Consider the following 20,211-nt stretch of genomic DNA (forward strand, 5'->3'; position numbering starts at 1 on the left):
TCAATTGTATTAACTTGCTCTCCTCTCAGTTTCTAATAAAGATCAGGGCACAGGTGAAGTCACTGTCAGGGCATTGTTCTACAGGTCCATGAGGAAAGCAGAGAAACCTCACAGTTTGAATGTATGGTGAAGCTAGAATTGATAAGACAGCAGTTATAGGCTTGTTACTTTAATAGCCCGGTGTTCCTGATGTTCCTGGGGACTTGGCTAAGGTTATTCATGTTTAATGTAACTCAAATCAAATGAAAACAGTTATTGTAGGTAAGTTTCCCTAGCTGGTCCCCTCCGGGTAAAATGCGTTCTTATTCAAGTTTTCAACTCGGTCATTCGTTTAAGATGCAGTCTTGTGTTATAAGTATTAGGCTATCATGATTATACAGTGAGCAAGCTATATAAATAAGTATTTAATATAATAAAAGTGCAGAGCAACAACCGAGGGTTTAAGGTAAAGGCTGAATATTGTAGATTTATTACAATATGTTGCATGTTTGAATTAAAATACCTGTGGATATGCCACTTCCCACTCATGAAAGTTTTATGTTCTACAAAGGAGCACACTCTACAAAGGCCTGACTGGAGATTTGCCTGATCTATCCATCCTTCAGGTGAATAGGGATATAACAATACCAAATTTCACTGTACAGTATGATATATCAACCAAAATCTGTATACCAATATTTCATTATTTTCTTTTTCCTCCCCTTTTACAAACAAATATTCTGCTTCAAAGAAAAAAAATGAAATTGAATTGATGTTCTCATAAGGGTCCTTCATTATGAACTTGTATGCCATGCATAACATACTGTGGATAGAAATTACAGGGAAAGTTACTGGTATGATAATTGTGGTTATATTATATTACTATTATACACTCACCTAAAGGATTATTAGGAACACCATACTAATACTGTGTTTGACCCCCTTTCGCCTTCAGAACTGCCTTAATTCTACGTGGCATTGATTCAACAAGGTGCTGAAAGCATTCTTTAGAAATGTTGGCCCATATTGATAGGATAGCATCTTGCAGTTGATGGAGATTTGTGGGATGCACATCCAGGGCACGAAGCTCCCGTTCCACCACATCCCAAAGATGCTCTATTGGGTTGAGATCTGGTGACTGTGGGGGCCATTTTAGTACAGTGAACTCATTGTCATGTTCAAGAAACCAATTTGAAATGATTTGAGCTTTGTGACATGGTGCATTATCCTGCTGGATGTAGCCATCAGAGGATGGGTACATGGTGGCCATAAAGGGATGGACATGGTCAGAAACAATGCTCAGGTAGGCCGTGGCATTTAAACGATGCCCAATTGGCAGTAAGGGGCCTAAAGTGTGCCAAGAAAACATCCCCCACACCATTACACCACCACCACCAGCCTGCACAGTGGTAACAAGGCATGATGGATCCATGTTCTCATTCTGTTTACGCCAAATTCTGACTCTACCATCTGAATGTCTCAACAGAAATCGAGACTCATCAGACCAGGTAATATTTTTCCAGTCTTCAATTTTGGTGAGCTCTTGCTAATTGTAGCCTCTTTTTCCTATTTGTGGACACTATGGACACAAAATGGACACTATGCTGCAACATTTCAGTGCCAATGTGTCTGTTGGAGAGTTATCCCTGCCAGGGGATCTGTTACTCCCCCTAGACACCCAGGAAGATTTGGCGTTGCTTGACAACAGTTTGAGGCAGGATAAAGAGCTCCAGCAAAAATTTGTAAGTGTGCTGATTTAGTTTATAACGCCATAGGGTAATCTAAAAAGTAAAATTAAGATTGTACACTGCATATTCTACAGTCTGAATCCACAGCCTGTCACATTATAAATGTATGAGACGCTTCAGAGAAATGTAATTTGTAACAAATTTTTTTGGTATTTTCAGCTTCGGTTTTTGGCAATCAAATTTGGGAGGGACCTAAAGACAACCGTGTGGCGAATGCTTCAGAGTATCTTCTCTTATCACCTTTCCATCAATACAACCTGGACTGGTGTAGGGGATAAAGTTTGTTTTAGAGACATGTCCCTGAAAACCATTGTTCAAAGTAAGTTGGATATTTTTTTATATATAAGTAGATGTGTATGACCTTATGCCATTCAAATGGAATGACAGATCTTTATTTTCTACAGGAGCTATCCGGAAGAACCCGGCAACCCAGGATGCCACTGATGAGGCGATCCAGGTTAACGTTACGCGTTAACTGAAAGGAGCATCTGAAGTAGGGACCCACAGCTGAGAGGGACCCACACCCGACCCCTTAAACCTAGGCTGACTACTGACACCCCAGCATCACTGACAACTGGAACCCTTTCTTTATCCTGCAGTCAGTAACATCAAGACCCCTAAAAAAGCCTGCTAAAAGTGTCAGACTACACTCACCCAATCCACACTGTTCACTGTGGAAATTGCTCTTTTTTTTTTTTTTCGTGACCCTGTTTTGAGGGTAGCTCCTTGGATGAATATGGGATGGTTTGTCCTTTTATACAGGCACACGAGGAATCACTGAAGATTTGCAATTTGCACTGCCTCATTCTGGAGGTTGGGGAAAACTGTGATTCTTAGCCCACTACGCCACGCAGACCCCAACCACTCCAGACATTCTAATTGGCTGTGTTCTCTACAGCCAGATTTTCTGCTGTTAATTGTATTTGTTCCCACTTGTTGTCATGTGTAAGTTGAATGTCAAAATGTATATTATACCTGTTATCCTGCACATTCTTTGATACCAAAGATCTCAATTATTTCATATACAATTTGCTGCTTATTTCATTGTTACAGTGCCATTCTATTTTTAAATACAGCTTGTAAATCCTTGTGCCACAGGTCAGCATGGCAGTTATAATGGTATATTGTACTCCAGAGCTTTACTCTAAATTATTACCACTTATCCTATTGTTAGAAATTGCTTATGTTTACTGGTAATTATTTTCATCCCAGAGCTGACCTCTTTATATTATTAACAATTATTGTAAGTGTTACAATAGTGTTTTTTTACAAAAGTGTTGTTTTTTTTTATACCAAAATTTAATTGGAAACCTGCATGTTCTTTAGTGAGTGTGTGTGTGTTTGTATTTTTCTGTTATTTAAATTTCAGTGATCTGACATCTTGTTTCAATGCAGTGGGGATTTCTTTAAGACTGCAAGGGAAGCTCAGCTTCCCCTATAATGTCAAAAAAATAATGGTCAAATATGTACTATTGTGTAAACAATTTATTGACTAAAAATGCGTTAGAACACGTTCATCTCGAAGACGAGTTCGTTCAGAATCAGCAACATTACATATAGCAGGTCGGCTGACTCGATTTACTTCTCATACATTCCCGTAGCGTCAGTGCATTTCCCTGTTGAAGCCGAGCGTCCATTGACTTCAATGTGGCTGCTCTGAACAGTTTTTTCAGTGCTCGAAAATAGACGGTCATTGGATAAATGCTGCGATTATGTCCCGCCCACGGACGCTCAGCGTCTCTGGAGGTGAATGAGGAGTGGGCTGGCCCGGACTCCGGGCTTCCGCGTGATGATTGGAGGATCTGTCGAAAGACTGCATCTCCTTTTGATTGACAGCGAATCTGTACTATAAGAAGTCACTGAAGCTATTTCGCGCTCAGTCCCATCGCGGATTTCTCAAGTGTAGTCGAAAGACAAACTGCTGCAACCTATTTCTTTATATTTGTTTGGCGAAATTGCTATTCAATTTGCATAATACATTTCACACAATTATACACCACATTCCTTGTTTCAGTTTTACCAAGTTTAATATATTTTGTTTTAGAGCGTTCGTTCGTTCGTTCGTTCATTCATACAGTAGGCTAGGCTAGCGTCGTACGGGTGAAACTGCGCACGATGGCAGACGGTGCTAATATTGTCGACGCCATTTGAAAGTCTTCCTTACGAGGAAAAAATTTGAATTAAACAGCAGGGCAGATCAACACCTAAGATTGATTTAGTGCAAAAAATAGGGTAAATAAGTTTATAATGTAGGCCGAAAATGAGCTTCCCCTCTTTGAAAGACCAGCAGCCACCACTGTTTCAATGACAGTTACTGTACTTTGAAATGTGGAATTAAAACACCAAATGGAAATTTGTCTGGTTTGATCAATCATTATTCTTGATAAACTGCATGCTATAAATATTAAATATATATATGTATACACACACAATAAGTGGCGGCAGATCGCTCGAAAATAGCGTTTGCCTCCGACGCCCCGCGGAAGGTCCTCCTTCGATATAACGGTGGCGGAACGGCGGATGGCCAGTGGGCCGGCCGCGGAACGAAGGCGGTAGGAAGGCGGCTGCCGCTGGCGGTACGCCGTCAAACGTGTTTGCGATAACGCCATTCTGCCGCTTGTACTGCCTCCGCCGACTCATTGCTATCTGGGCTGTTACTATTGACTTCAGAGGATGAACTGATGCCAACTCCAACTATCAGACATGGGATACTTCAAATGTTATTGTCTGAACCTTGAATTTAGGATAGACCTCAGTGAAATTACTGGCCAGGTTGAACTGCGATGCACCTGATCTCTGCCTACATCACCTCAGTATAATGATGGACTACACTCTTGAAATGGAATACATAAACTATCAATTATTTGCCAACAAAACCATTCATCAGCCAACTAACAAAGACAATTGCATATATGTGAACTTCTGCAATTAATCAAGGATGAACTTCAAAGACATTGGTCATTAATCTTACAGTTCATACAAAATCTTTGTTTAAACACTGACCCTTAACACTTACTTAGTTTAATCATTTTAAACCATGACTTGCACTATACATAAGTGATATTTGTGATATTTGTTTGTGTTAATGAGTGTTTGACAAGTGAAGGTGAAAGAAAGATTTCTCCCGCGTCCGTGCGTGAAGCGGAGTGTTTGGCTTGATAACACGCAATCAGTCGCCGTCAGCGGAGTTAAAATACTCTCGTGTTTGTTTGTGTTTTACATACAGTTGTTTTGTTTTATTTGTTCAAATGAACTTAAAACCGCAATGGATGCCGTCGCTTATCGTGCGTTGAGTTGAGTCAACTTCCATTCGTTGAACTGTGATTAGTGAACCGTCCAGCTAAAGGGATTCATACACTTCATGTTTGTGTGCATTGAACATTTTGAATCGTGAATTCGTGAATGGACTGAAACAAATTTTTTTTCCATTGTTTTGTCCTGGATTCGACGGTGAACTCATTTTTGAACTGAAGCAAAGTGATCTTTTTGTGTTTTTGAAATGTGAATTTAAGTAAACTTTTAAAGTGAACTTATTCAAAAGTGTGAGGTAAATGTTCATGTGAAACTTTTCAGTGTTGTTAAAAAAAAAAAAAAAAAAACTACACTGAGTACACTGTTATTTTGTTTGAGAATCATCTGGAACTGACACAGAATCATTCATTTTCATATTTTATTGATTTATACATTTTTATTTCATTATTGTTGTAATTGGAATTTAAATTGATTCACTTTTCCTGTGAAAACAAAACAAAATAACCTACTTTTAATTTAATAAGTATAAATAAATGTTTTTGTTAATTAATCTTAATTTGTCTCAAGTCACTTATACTAAGGAGTGGGGTGTCTTACCTATATTGTTAGATCCGGTGAGGGTAGGTTTTTGCAGTCTACTACACATACTTTCTGAGTAAACGGCAGCCACCTGAAGTGTGTGTGTGCAGAAAACTGAGTAAACCCTGGAGCCAGCCGCACCTCATCTTGAGCATTTAAAAGTGCAACACTATAGGTGCAACATACAACTAACCATTGTACAAAGACTAAAAGTATTGGGTGGGGGACTAAGATCCTGTTGCTCACTCAGTCTTCCTTAATTAAGTCCCGTATACTTCCCGCCGCTACATATATCAAGAAACGTGGTACACTGAAATGTCTTCTGACTTATATAATATTAGTTTAAAAATAAATCTGTGATTTCCAAAATTATTATAGATAATCAAATGTCAACTTATTTTTTATATACTAAAAATATTGAAAACATATTTGTCAAGTTGCCAGGCATGATTAAATGTCACATTGGTTTAGGGATATGTTTACATATTTCTGGAATTATATTATGTATTTATTTTTCCATTATCCCAGTTTCTGTCTAGCCTCATTTTATGGCTGTGTCCGAAAACTGCAAAATGCTGCCTTCGGGGGCTGAATTCTAAGGTAGGAGGGCATCAAGGCACCCAATATGACAAGTTATCAAAAGAATTTTGAAACTGATTCATTGTCAAACAGTTTGCCAAAATGTACATAGTCGGTGGGGCCCCTTTTACTAAAACGGTTATAACTCTTGAACGGAATGTGATATCACCAATTTGGTATACTTATATACGAGGTCATTCTGAGGACTCACACAAAAAATTACACACCTCTGCCTCTATGCTATCATATTTCGAAACAAATGTGGCTCTAACTATGGAACCGTTGGTCCGATCAACTTGAAATTTTGCATGCAGTGTCTTTGTCCAACGTACCATCAAGGTATATGAGGTCACTCGCATATCTTTAAAAACATGGCCACCATCGACCAATCAGCAGCTTTTATATAGGGTTAAATAAGGCCAACTGGAACAAAACTTGGTAGGCCTATTTGTCCCTTTGACCAAGAGGTCTATGCAAAATTTGACAAATATTGGCCACTGGGAGGCGCTATCACGTTTTACATGTATGTAAACTGTAGTATACACTGTTTTTTTAAAAAAACAAGTTATTCAGACCATGATGTAAACCTCCTCATTCTGAACAACTTGCCTAAGTACCATTGGTTTGAAACAAAATGTTAAATAAAGTATACACACAATGAAAACGTAACAAATCTATAAAAACACAAACTCGAGCTCTATTACTTATGATTTACAGTCAGTCAGTAGCAGTAATTTACAAAAGTTGAGCTAAAAAGAAAACATTAGGGGAAGTTAGTAATAAGAATTTTTATGTTGTGAAAACTACAATTTGACTGTTTGTTCACTTCTGTATGCTAAACAATATTGGTAGGGAATAATGGCACCACTTAAGCAAAATGTACTTTTTTTCTGGTCACTAATTTATCTAAAAAACAAAAACAATCAAAACATTTTTTTTATTTGTATTGAATATTGATGGAGCAATATAATTTGTGTTCAAAGAAATAATAACAGAAGGTCACTTTTAAAATATTTTTTTAGATACGGTGGCAAAGCTCCCATACTTGGTGTAAAAAGCCCACAATATGGAGTTATAGGAATGTTGTGTAGATAGGGCAAAATCTGTCAACTTATGCATATACTTTGAGGCAGCATGATGCTTTTTTTCAGTAACAAATGAAATAATGCTTATTCAAAATAACCACTTCAGAAAATGGTAAATGGTCTGCACTTATATTTTTTAACCTCAGAGGTTACCAAAGCGCTTTACACTGTGTCCCAATCACCAAATGGGTGATTACCCATTCACACACACATTCACACTCACACACTAATGGCGGCAAAAAAAAAGGTAATCAAATTTGGCATTTCATAATACCTAAAGCCCTGTTGTAACATACTATGTTGAGTTGCTACTTAATGGTCAATATAAAATCTAGTTGCTCAAGCAAAACCAGTTGAGAACACAACATTGTTGCAAAACAAATATTTCCATAAAATCAAATCATTAAGAATAAACTGATTAGACAGATTTGCAAACCAGACATCACTAATGTCCAGACTAGTGGTCGACCGATATATTGCAGAGGCCGATTCGGAATGTATTAATTATCTGACATTTTCCCATTTGGCCGATTTGTTTCTTAAGGCCATGAGGGCGCTGAGAATCACCTGCTTGTATGTGAACTGAGATGTAAATTACCAATCACAGTTTGTTTTGTTGTTATGTGCCATCGAGGTACTACAACAATAGGCCGGTGTGCAACACAGTCTCATTTAAACGGTCTGCATATCAGAACCGTGATAGACACGTTTGAGCTCAAAATGTTAAAGGGCTCGACTGTTTCATTTTCCCTCTCTCCTCAACAGTTCCCTGTTTCTCTTAACTGTCTTGTCTAATGATTAAAAAGGCAAATATAAATAAAGCGAATGTCGTGTGCGGATACCTTATTTAAACAGGTGTAATACCCAAACCTCACAAAACATGAGCAAATACAGCATGCTATAGAGCACTCACATTTCTTTCTCTAAAGCATATTTGATCAGCCTCTCCTCAGCAGTTCCCTGTCTAATGATAAAAAGGCAAATCAATAAAACTCGTATCATATACTGTCTGCAAATATGTGGATATCTTGTTTAAACAAATGTTAAATGTTATTCATGAACTTCACAAAAATACAGCCTTTTCTTGTCGAGTGCTCATTTAATATCTTCTGAAGTGCAAGTTCCATCAGCCAGAATCAAAACTTCTGGATAAGGATCCTGAAAAGTTCCTCTAATAATTCACAAATCATGACTGTCAGTCCATAACAATCGAAGTAGGCGATCTATGCCGTCTAAACTCTCAGTAGATTGCTGCTGTTCTCGCTAGATGAGCACGAGCACGTGAGTTCAACTTCAAAGTAAAAGCGATTCATGTGCACTGAGTAAATGTCAAATTCACTGCGTACTCTATGCACAATTGGTTTGATTTGGTCTTTTGTGAGAAAATGTGATCGCTAATGAACATATGCCATCCATGGCTGCTGTACTTCTGTTATTCCCTTCTTCCTATTATATTTACAATTTCTTCATGCAAAAATAAATTACAAAAATTGACTGAATGGAAATCTATAATTTAAAATACAATATATATTTTTAAAGATAATGTTTCACAAAGTTAACGTTTTTTGCGAAATTTTGTAAATAAAGTGCTACGTAAGAGTTAATTAATTTTTTAGCAATTTTATGTTTACATTAATTTCTATATTCAATTGTGACACATCGACATTGTATCGGCCATTAAAAAACCCATATCGGCTGACCTCTATTCCATACCATGTCACATGATTAGGGTAAGAAGCCAGAAAATCTAATCCACTGTAGGACTATTTAATGACCAATTACTCTTAAAATTCTATTTTCTAATACAATTTGTTGGAACTTCATTCAGCATTTATAGGTGAGGTGATTTCTGAGCCACCAGCATCACCAAATGGAATGCAAAAATAATGACACTCCCTCATCTGCCTCAGGTTGAACAAACAGAAGGTCCCAGCAAAAACATTGGTTGAGCCAGTGTTGCTGGTCAGAATGCTCAAAAAACAGAGTAATACACTTTTTGGGGGACCAATTGTCTCTGCATATAAACCTGGGATACGAGAATTACAATAACAGTCAAGGAAACCGAAGTGCTAATTCTGATTGTAATTACATATATGTATGACAAGAGATGATTTTAAACAATTACATTTCATGTTGAATCTTGTTTGATGAGACCCTCATTCATTAAATTAACAAAAGATAATAAAATTAGCTGCAGCAACAATGCATTCATGACAAGTTCTATGCAGCAAACTTTTTACATTTTGACATTTAAATATACAAGATACAAGTAACATATTCTTCTGAAACATTCAGGTGAATGAACAGGTTTTTATAATATGATATCTTTTGGTGTCCCACGTTTACACATTGACCATTCATGAAATGAGATGACTGAATCAGTAAAAGCTATTAAATTTGGCATGTAACTTGCTCTATGAAGCAATCCCTTGTTGGTGTATATATATGTATTAATTGTCCATGATATTTTACCATAGACTGTGGTGCTGTACCTAAGAAGTCCTTGGCTTGATAGCCGTGTCTGTAATTGTGTTCTGGTTGGGCGAGTGTTGTGAATTTAGTCCACTTTGTGTTTCCTGTGTGGTGGTCTGCATATGGCTGTGATGTGACAAGGTCTGACATGATTTTGTAATGCATTCATTATCCATAGCAAGGCTCTGATAATCTGTTGGGTCACTGGATTGTTGTTGGGTTTTAATGGAGCAGTCATGAGATTGAGGTGGTGAAGTGATCCAGATGTTTGGAGCAGGGTTGGTCGGCTTTGTCGCGGAGCTCAGAAGTGAGGTTTTTCCATCACTAGCACCATGCTCTTCAACTGCTCTAGGTTGTCTAGCTGGAAAACCATCTTGATCTAAAGTAAAAAATATACACAAGTTAAAAACCACTAAATGACACTGGACATGGAAGGTCAAATATTTCTTGTCCTTAATCAAATTGTTGATTTCTGAGGAAAAACCAGCCTGATCTCATGAACATTACATGACCTTTTTACATTTTGCTGCAGTTTCCAAGTGAAATGTCAAGCAGGGGGTGCCAAAAGCTAGTAAAATGGTGTCCTAATCAGACAAGGTTTTTAAAGTGAGGTTTTAATGAGTAAAGCATACCTCCCCAACCTAAAACTTTAACCTAGCCAATAGTGATCTAAGAGCAAATGAGAGTTAAAAAAAACAAAACAGACATTCTTAGCCCAAAACCAAAACCAACACCTAAACCTAACTGATAGTGTCCAAAAACAAATAGCAAAATTAAAAGCTAATATACTGAAGCAACAATTTTGTGTCTCTTCAATTATAGTTTTGTCTCACGTTCCTGCTTGTGTGTTTGGCTGGGGTCGAACAGCAGACTTTGAGTTCAAAGTCCAATACTCAAATCAGGTGAAACTGCTGAAACGGATTACATTGGAATAAGTGTGTCTGTAATACGAGTGTTAAAATGTAAAGTTTTTAAAATGATGTGTAATTGTTAAAGTGTAAAATAGCAGTGTGTGAGTAACACTGTAAAGAATAAGTGTTTATAAAGTCATAATCAGCAGTTGCAGTTATGATTTGTGTGCAAGTGAATAAAACGCACAGTTGTTGTGGAGCCTCTAGTGTAATTTCACCAGGAAACCACAACGAAATGTAGATTTCATCACAAGACTATGTTGGGAATAACAGGTTTCCCACAGTTGACCAATTAATTAATTGGCCAATGAAGGTTCTATAACCTTTTCAGTCACTTGGATAAGGATTTATTTTTTTATTATTCAGACTGATTCACTAATCAAGCATTCAGACTGATTTGTGAATAATTTCCACAGATTAATTGAAAAGTAACTCTGAACAATTCCTTCTAATATCAGACATTGCTATGGCTTGCAGGCAAGTTCTACTAAACTTGCAACAAAATTAGCACAATAAGGTTTTATAGATCAACACATCAGTTAACAAATAATAATAATGAACAAACTAAAAAAGAACAAAAGCCTTACAGCATTTATTAATATTTTTTAATGTTAATTTCTTATGAACTAACAATGAGCAATAGTATAATTAGAAATTCATATTAACCAAGATATTCAGGTTTTCCATGACTGTGAGAACTAGTGAACATATCCATATTACATTGGATATTATGACATTATTACATAAAAATACAGCACTTTGATGACTTTTGATTGCAACTGACATTATTACATGTATTAATTATAAACGCTACCAGTCAACAGCTTGGACACCTCCTCCTATATTATTACTATTTTCCAAATTTTTTGAAAAACAGTGAAATCACAAAAACTATGAAACAGCACACAGGAATAATGGGAAATAATTTGTGACCAGTGTTGGGTAAATGACTTTATAAAAATATATTAACTATACATTACTGATTACTATTTTAAATTATCAGATTACTTCACTGGTTACTTCATAAAAAAATGTCACATTACTAATTACTTTTATAGTGTATCAAAAATAATTATATTAATAGTTTTTATTTATCAATTAAAGTCATACAAAATGCAGTAAACATTATATATAAAAACATAAAAATAAAAAATATTTTGTGTGACCACTCTTGCCATCAAAACAGCACTAATTCCCCTAAGTACACCTGGTACAGTTTTTCAAGGTTGTTGATAGATAGTTTGTTTTAAATATCTTGTCTAATTTGCCACATATCTTCCATGTATTTATGTCTCAATTGTTTCGGTTTCTTCATGTAATGCAAGACTCGATGTTCAGTGGGGGACTCTGTGGGGGCCATGCCATCTGTTGCAGGGCTCCCTGTTCTTCTATTCTACTTCTATTCACAAAAATGTTTTTTAAATATAAAATTTATATTTCTTGAAACTATCAAGCAGATTATATAAAATAACTGTCTCAAGGTTTTGTAAAACATCTACTGTGCTAAAGGCTTTTGTCAAAATCAAATACTGTACATATTAATGTAATTAAAATCTTAATGTATTCTACATAATAATATTATTTTAGAAATATGAGTAAACTAAGTAATGTACGTAAAAGTAATTAAATTAATTGAACGTCAGTAACTGAAATCTGATTACAAGAACGCACAATGTAATGTTACATAATTTTTCACTCTAATTTGATTTCAGTAACTAATTAGTTTTTAATCAGATTCCACCCAACACTGGTAGTGACCCCAAAGAATGTTCAGCAAATTAAAACTCTCATAATCAAACTTCTTCAAATTAGCCACCTTTTGCTGAGATTACAGCTCAGCATACTCTGGGCATTCAATTAATCAACTTCATGCGGTGCATTCTAGTATGCTTTTTAAACAGTACTGTAACAAACAAGGTTATCCCATGTAAGTTTGATACTTGTTGGCTGCTTTTCCATCATGAATATCACTAATAAAAATAAAACAAAAATATATTGGTTGTGTCTGCAGAAGTAATTTCAAGCATTTAAGTACAACGTTTTAGATCAAAAGATTTGACAACCATTAAGAACATAATTGTGTCCATACTTTTAGCTAGCAGCGCATGTAATAGCATGTCCAATGTAGCATTTGTTGTTGCAAAGCACTTGTTCTAATTCTGTTGGTGATTATAACTTGTATTGAACATGCCTGATGTGCTCCACTCTGGTGAGCATGTTGGCGTCTTCTTGCCAAGAGACTGGGTGAATTTGCAGGGCAAAACCTTTGCTGGAGTGTACATGTTTAAAGAAGCCTTCTTTGTAGTCACAGCTGAGGGTTACAAAAATAAATACAGGATAAAACAGATGCACACTGCATATTTAAAGGCAAAATATTTTTTACAGTGTAGTCTTAATTTAGCTTTTGTTATTGTAACTTAAAATGTAGAATAATTGCCCTGGACGGATCTTGTTGAGAACTCAATTATTAATGTTTTTGTTTTATTAACTTTTGCTAAGTTATTACATTTAAAATAACTACGCACATTATGTTCAATCATGGATTCCCAGCTTACGCTGCACCATGAATAAATTATGCAAATTACAGTGTTACCATGCTTTTATTTATGATATTGTTGTAGTTTTTGTTGTCATTTCTGTTATTTATCATGTTGTGATTATTCAAAGCTCAACTTTTTAGTTACTTAATTCTTTTTCATTTCACCATCATTGCGTGGCACCCTTAAGTCAGAGTAGGATAGAGGCATTAGATGTTGATCGCTTATCAATTGGCCATTTGTTCTAAAATGGCAGTAGCACAGACACATGCTTATTCCAGGTTGAATATTTTTTTACATGTATGCAAATTGCCAGTTAGTGTACCTGGGGAAGGTGCAGATATGTCCAGGACTGCATCATGGGATATGGCTATGGAGGCAAGGAAGTCATCCACTTGTTTGAGAGACAGGGAATTATGGAGGGTTTCCAATGGGCAGATTGAAGGAACCATGGAGTACAACTCAAAACCTTCAATAAAAAATATAATATCAGAAAAGAAGAAAAACTGTGGCTGTAAATACTAATTTGGCAAGATCTTTAAATAATAATCTTGGATTCATTGCAGTGACATGGTGTTCCATTTCCTTAGAAAATAAAATCAAGCAACAACACCATCAAACATGAGTTTGAGGTGGCCAGAATGGAGGCAGATGGTCACACAAAGAATAAAGCCCAAAGTATAATTCAGTCAGATGCTAACGCTAGGTGTATATGCCTACAGGATGCATGACAAATACGTTCGAGCACTTAACATGCAAGGCCCGATTTTTCTAACCACGTATACTCTGAACTTTGTTACGCAAGACATTTTTTGCATTAATTAGTGAGTCCACAAGGTGGCAACACTCACAATTGAAACATTGCTGTCACAAAGAAGCATCAGAAGATGTCATCACCGGTAAACAACAAGAGACAAAGTTGGAAACAACAACAATGGATGTGCATGTCAAGTGCACATGTGTGAAGGGTCAGGAGATTCCTGCATTTGTGTAACTCGAGTCTGAAGGAATATAAATACATTTTTATTGGTCTAAACTCCTGATGCGTAACAGTCCAGTATCTCATAGAAGTCATAGCGTGCAAGCGCCTGTGTATGCGTGCAGTCAAATGAAGTATACTTTGAATGGCTAGCATTCAACTATACACAGAAGCCAAGTTAACATCAAAACCAAAGTATATGTTGGGCTTAACTCAACCATACAAAAATCTCAACCAACCAAAAACATCATTCAGCCATGATGGGTTTGAAGCGGAAGTGATATTCTACCTACTTTGTACAAATATTTACATTGCTCAGATGCAATTAGTGACACAATATAATCATGATTTGTTCCATTTAATCATTCACTTTGGGACATAATGCCTGAATATATATATATTTTTGTCTTTTAATAAAGCAATAAAACATGTGGCAATGTGTTAGTGACTTTACCACATGTAAAGGGTGTTCTTAAAATAAATGTAAATCACAACTTCAGCTTATTGCTTTAATAAACGGCAGCAACAGAAATATGATAAAATACACCAATGTTCAATAGTTAAATGTATTATTAATAACCAAAATAAACAACTCTGCTGCCAAGTAAAAGTATTCATTAGCCTCACTGTAGGCTGTTTACAATTCTTGTTGTCAGGCATTGTAGAAACCTGGTGCATTAATATAGAATGTGCAGCCAAAGGTGTGATTATCAGCATATCTTTCCCACTTCACACCCAGATAAATTAGCTAATGTTGTAAAAATAAAAGTAAAAAGTAAATACCTATTAGCTATAAAACACGCATATTAAAAACTGAAGAGTTAAATGAGCCAATGACACAACAATATGAGGTAATAATTCTATGTTCAGATTATTAGGTTTTCATGTTTTAGAATGAATAATGTGAGATAATTTTTGAGCAATTATTAAAAATACAACAATCATATATATATAAATAACAAAAATTCAATGGAACATCTGCAATATGTGTTACTATTCCTTTTGTGTATGGACCAAACCAATATCTTATATTGGAATGATTATTCCATACATTTAAAAAAATATATAATTATTGTGGGTAAATACATACTTTTAAAACCATTAAAACTTTTTACTGTTCTACTATTATGGGAGAGATCCAAGTAAATAAGCCCTTAAAACTAACTAGATGTCAATACTACAAAAGCTTTGGGGACCAGAGACTAAATAAACCAACAAACACTAATTACACAGGATATAATGTGATTAACACTTACCACTGAACAAACTGGAAAACACTGACCCATTTAGAAAAGCAGATTAAAAGAAAAAAAACAAACAAACAATAAAACTGATATGCTAAAAAAATGGGCAATTTCACATGACAGCTTATTTCCAAAACATCAATTTAATTATTAACTTAGAAAACACTGCATTGCAGCATTATGCACTAAAAATACTTTACATTTCACCTATTCACACAGAATTTAGTACCAATTTCAAAAGTGAATGTTAGGAAATCTTTTATACAACCCCTTTTTTTTGTTGAAAAGTTGGGACAGTATGGAAAATGCTAATAGAAGCATAAAGGAGTGATTTTGTTTTAACCCTGAAATATGAAATTGTCAGAATTAAACTGCATGTATTCATGTATGTATGATGTATTTTATTATAACATCAGCCTGCCCAGGGACTACGGGTGGAAATTAACTCTTGAGCTAAAACCTGGTACTATGCATCTTTCCCCTTGAGGTTAATGTTTATTGTACGCTGTCCCTGTTTCTCTAAATAAAAAAAAAAATAAAAAACTCTTTTTAGTACAATTAGACAAACTATATATATATACACATATATACTGTGTGTGTGTGTGTGTGTGTGTGTGTATATATATATATATATATATATATACATACATACACACACAGACATATATATATATATACACACATATATATATACATATGTATATGTATATATATATTATACTAATCCTCCTGAGGCCCAGCAATACATTTTTTTTATTTAGGACATTTTTTATTTAAGTTATTCTTAGCCTATACAGAGGTAAATCTTGGTGTATTATCAGAGGACTCCTTAGGCTTTTCAGAGATACCAAATGTTTGAGAGTTTGGCCATAACTTCCTCTTCTTGGTCTATAAATATGGACAGAAATGTATCAATGTTCAATTCAGCACATCAAATACAATATCAATAAAATATTCTTTTTGTAATAAACAACATTTATCATATTAATTTTATGCACCAAATACTTTATTGACATTGTAAAACTTTATTTGCTGGGTCTAAGGAACTTATGGTAATATGACATCATAATTGCTTGTAATGTAAAATAATGAGATCTGTATAATGACAGCAGGCTGTATATATGAAAATACACAGAAATATTAGTTCAAACTTTGAATATATGTTAGAATTTTTAAAGTGATTTTTCTTTCGTGATCCTACACACCCGGTCCGTATTAGGCTAATCAAGCCTCCGAGAGGGATAAAGGTCGACTGCAGAGGATCGTGCAGGAGAGAGAGAGATCGTTTACGGATATGTCCGTCATATGTGTGTGTTTGTCTTTTGTTTAAGTTGTTAATTAAAATATTATTTACATTGACAAACCGGTTCTCGCCGCCTCCGATCCGCCCGGAGAGGCGCGGCTGTCATCCGATAGAGGGTGGAGGAGTGGCCAAGGAACAAGCTGCGGCGTATCGGAGAACTGGCGAGTAAGAGTTGTTTTTTTTTTTCATCTCTCTCTCCTCTCTCACTGCAGCTCTGCGTTGGCCTTTTCCCTCTCTTTTAAATTTTACAGTGTTTTTTTGGGGGGGGTACTACACTGTTAAAGGAAGTACCCCCCCAGTTTAATTATTTCTGATTCCCTCCCCTTGTCCCCTCCCTCGTTCAGGTAGACAGGGATGACCTGCTGTCAGACGGGGCTTAGGGCCCTCCCCCAGGGAAAGGGGGGGGGGTATACTCCCCAGCCTGAGAGAATGAGGGAGGAATGTGGCAGGGCGGAGGGCGGGGCCGGGCCGTTATCCTACACACCCGGTCCTGTATTAGGCTAATCAAGCCTCCGAAAGGGATAACGGTCGACTGCAGAGGATCGTGCGGGAGAGAGAGAGATAGTTTACGGACATTTCCGTCATGTGTGTGTTTGTCTTTTGTTTAAGTTGTTAATTAAAATATTATTTACATTGTCAAGCCGCTTCTCGCTGCCTCCTTTCCCTTGAACTACGTTACAATCATATTTAATACATATGGATTTAAACTGGGCTTTTCAATAAAACAATAAACAAAATTGTAACTACATACATTTTTTGGAGAACGAGTACCAGACATGGGGACTTGTGACTTGGACTCGAGTCGACTCGAGTCGCTATTTTTATGACTTGTGACTTGACTTGACAAAAAATAAAATACTTGAGACTTGACTCGGACTTGGAAGTTAAAGACTCGGGACTTGACTTGACTTGAGACACGAAGACTTGAATGACTTGAGTGTTAATCACATCATGTTTTCAGTTTGAATATAAAATATATAAATTATTTAAAAAAATCAAATTGATCCAGCTGGAGCGCAGGCTGAGAATAGTTTTGTCATGACTGGATCACGACACTATAGGCTATCATCAGCCATGCCCTCTCGTACCTTACGCACACCACGCCCACTTAGATCAGATAACACATCAACATGTCAGCCGGAGGGGTAGCGTTACCGAGGGTCATCGCTTTCGGCTTCAAAAATTATTATCAAGATGGCAAAAGACGAACAGCGCTTTGCAAGACATGCAACGTTAAGATCGCGGACAGCCAGACGACAACCTCCAATTTCGATCCGCCATTTGAAGAGCCATTCTGCCCAGTAAGTGCTTGTCAATTTGTTAATTTTATCTGGTTAGTTGGTAGTTAGCTAATGTAATAATAGCAGGGTTCCCACGGGTCCTTGAAATCCTTGAAAGTTTGTGAATCTGAAAAATAAAATTCAAGGCCCTGGAAAGTTCTTGAAAATAAACATACATAGATACAGGTCCTTGAAAGTGCTTGAATTTATTTTGTGCAAGAAGTTTTCTGGAAAAAAAAAATTTGTCCATTAATTTTTGATTTCGCCAACACTTCGTGGCTTATGCTGCATACAAGCCTGCTTGATTTATGTTAGTTACGCGCATTTACGTTAAGTGTTTCCCACGCGAGGTACTTTGTTTTGTACGTTGCCATGACGTTCACGCGCGCTGGTACCTCAACGTTTCCCACTCACAGACACTGCAAAAATAGGCTTATGGATATACTCTGTGTGAGTGAGTGAGTGAGTGAGTGAGTGAGTGAGTGTGGGAGTGTGAGAGCGCGAGAGTGAGTGTGTGTGTGTGTGAGCGCGAGAGTGAGTGAGTGAGTGAGTGTGGGAGTGTGGGAGAGAGAGTGTGTGTGAGAGTGAGTGTGGGTGTGGGAGAGAGAGTGTGTGTGTGAGAGAGAGTGTGTGTGAGAGAGAGTGTGTGTGTGAGAGAGTGTGTGTGTGAGAGAGAGTGTGTGTGTGAGAGAGAGTGTGTGTGTGTGTGTGAGAGAGTGTGTGTGTGAGAGAGTGTGTGTGTGAGAGAGAGAGTGTGTGTGAGAGAGAAATGTAACAAAGTTTAATGTACGTAACTGTGTTTGAGAGAGAGAGAGGGAGGTGTTCAGAGAGGAGTCTGTTGGATGTTAAGCTGTTATTTGTTTTATGGACTCAATGTTGAAAATTTAAAACATTTCAAACACTGTTGGCAGAAGTGAAAAATAAATAATTTTATGAAGTTACAATTTTGTTTGATTCCATGATGTATTTTACTGAACATGAGTATTGTAATTTACTGACAGTTACTTATATCTTGTCTTTTCACTTTATTATGATCAGATTCTGCAGGTAAAATTACAATAATAAGGTGACTTGACTTGGACTTGACTTGACATAGCCTGTGACTTGACTTGACTTGACATAGCCTGTGACTTGACTTGACTTGACTTGCCCAAGAAAAAAATACTTGGGACTTACTTGAGACTAGAAGGTTAAGACTTGAGACTTACTTGAGACTTGCACATGTGTGACTTGGTCCCATCTCTGACGAGTACCAATACTTCCATTTCAGTACTCACTGATAAAAACAAATTATTAAAAAAAAGAAAAAATATATTTATTTAAAAAAGAAAAACTGTATAAAATCAGAAAAAAGTTATATATAAATAATAACTGTAAAGAAAACCATTAGAGATGAACCGTTAACTTAACTGGTTTCAGTTATTATAATAAGATATAAAGACTTCTCTGTATGTTAATATGTATGGCCCTATGAAATCCACTACAATTTATCTTTTTATTTCTTTCACAAATTCCATATTTATCAGTTCAATTCAATGTTATCATTAAAGGGTGTCTAAACAAATAAATTTCATAGAACAATTATCAGTAATTTTTAACATACCTTGACCATTTTTTTTTATTTCTTACAGATAATACAACTAAAATACAACTGTCAAATAAAGTGCTGCACAACAGAGCATAACAGATGTGAGGTATTGCTTAATATAACACAATTATTATTTTATTATTACGGTAAATAATACATAATTATAGAGTAGTGATATTTTTGTCTATTAAAATGGAACTCTTACTTTGACGATTTACTCAGCAATGCCGCTTCATGACCTCATGATTCACAGTTGAGAAGGCGCATATCGATGGTGATTCCAAGTGAATTTAAACCTCTAAAGGCAGCGATTTAATCAACTAACCGAATTTGCACATGCAGCTTATATATATTCATTTAATTAAATTGCAGCCTTTGCTGTTTAATATTACCACGAGGACATATTGTGGATTTAATTTGTGCACTGTACGCTTACGCAAATTACATTCATACGTCAGATGGTATGGGATTTTGGTAACTGAGCCTTTTTAGGAGTACAAGTTCGTGAACACAGTTTTTGAACTGATTGCAATACCAGTGTCGGGACATCCCTAATTTGAACCAAGCACAAATTGTTATATATTCAGCAAATACTGATTTTAAAATATCAGTAACAATATAATAATTAATGTCACTTTTACTCTATTAAAATAAGATGCCATTTATTCCAACATA

At 36.1% G+C, this 20,211-nt stretch overlaps 1 protein-coding gene across 6 annotated transcripts in view; it reads right to left on the reverse strand.

Annotated features, from left to right (window-relative positions):
• Window positions 1-6,849: 6,849 nt before the first annotated feature.
• The window catches only part of ppip5k2 (diphosphoinositol pentakisphosphate kinase 2), a 217,798-nt gene continuing 204,436 nt past the window's right edge, over window positions 6,850-20,211 (reverse strand). For all 6 annotated transcript variants that reach the window (XM_052116272.1, XM_052116271.1, XM_052116268.1 and 3 more), the window contains 3 exons: window positions 13,468-13,611; window positions 12,797-12,916; window positions 6,850-10,073 (listed from right to left, as the gene is read on the reverse strand). In XM_052116272.1, the coding sequence (XP_051972232.1) occupies window positions 9,715-10,073; window positions 12,797-12,916; window positions 13,468-13,611 (623 nt within the window). In that variant the 3' untranslated portion in view covers window positions 6,850-9,714. The remainder of the gene's footprint in view (window positions 10,074-12,796; window positions 12,917-13,467; window positions 13,612-20,211) is intronic.

Source organism: Xyrauchen texanus, chromosome 43, assembly GCF_025860055.1.
Source record: "Xyrauchen texanus isolate HMW12.3.18 chromosome 43, RBS_HiC_50CHRs, whole genome shotgun sequence".
Classification (NCBI taxonomy): Eukaryota; Metazoa; Chordata; class Actinopteri; order Cypriniformes; family Catostomidae; genus Xyrauchen; species Xyrauchen texanus.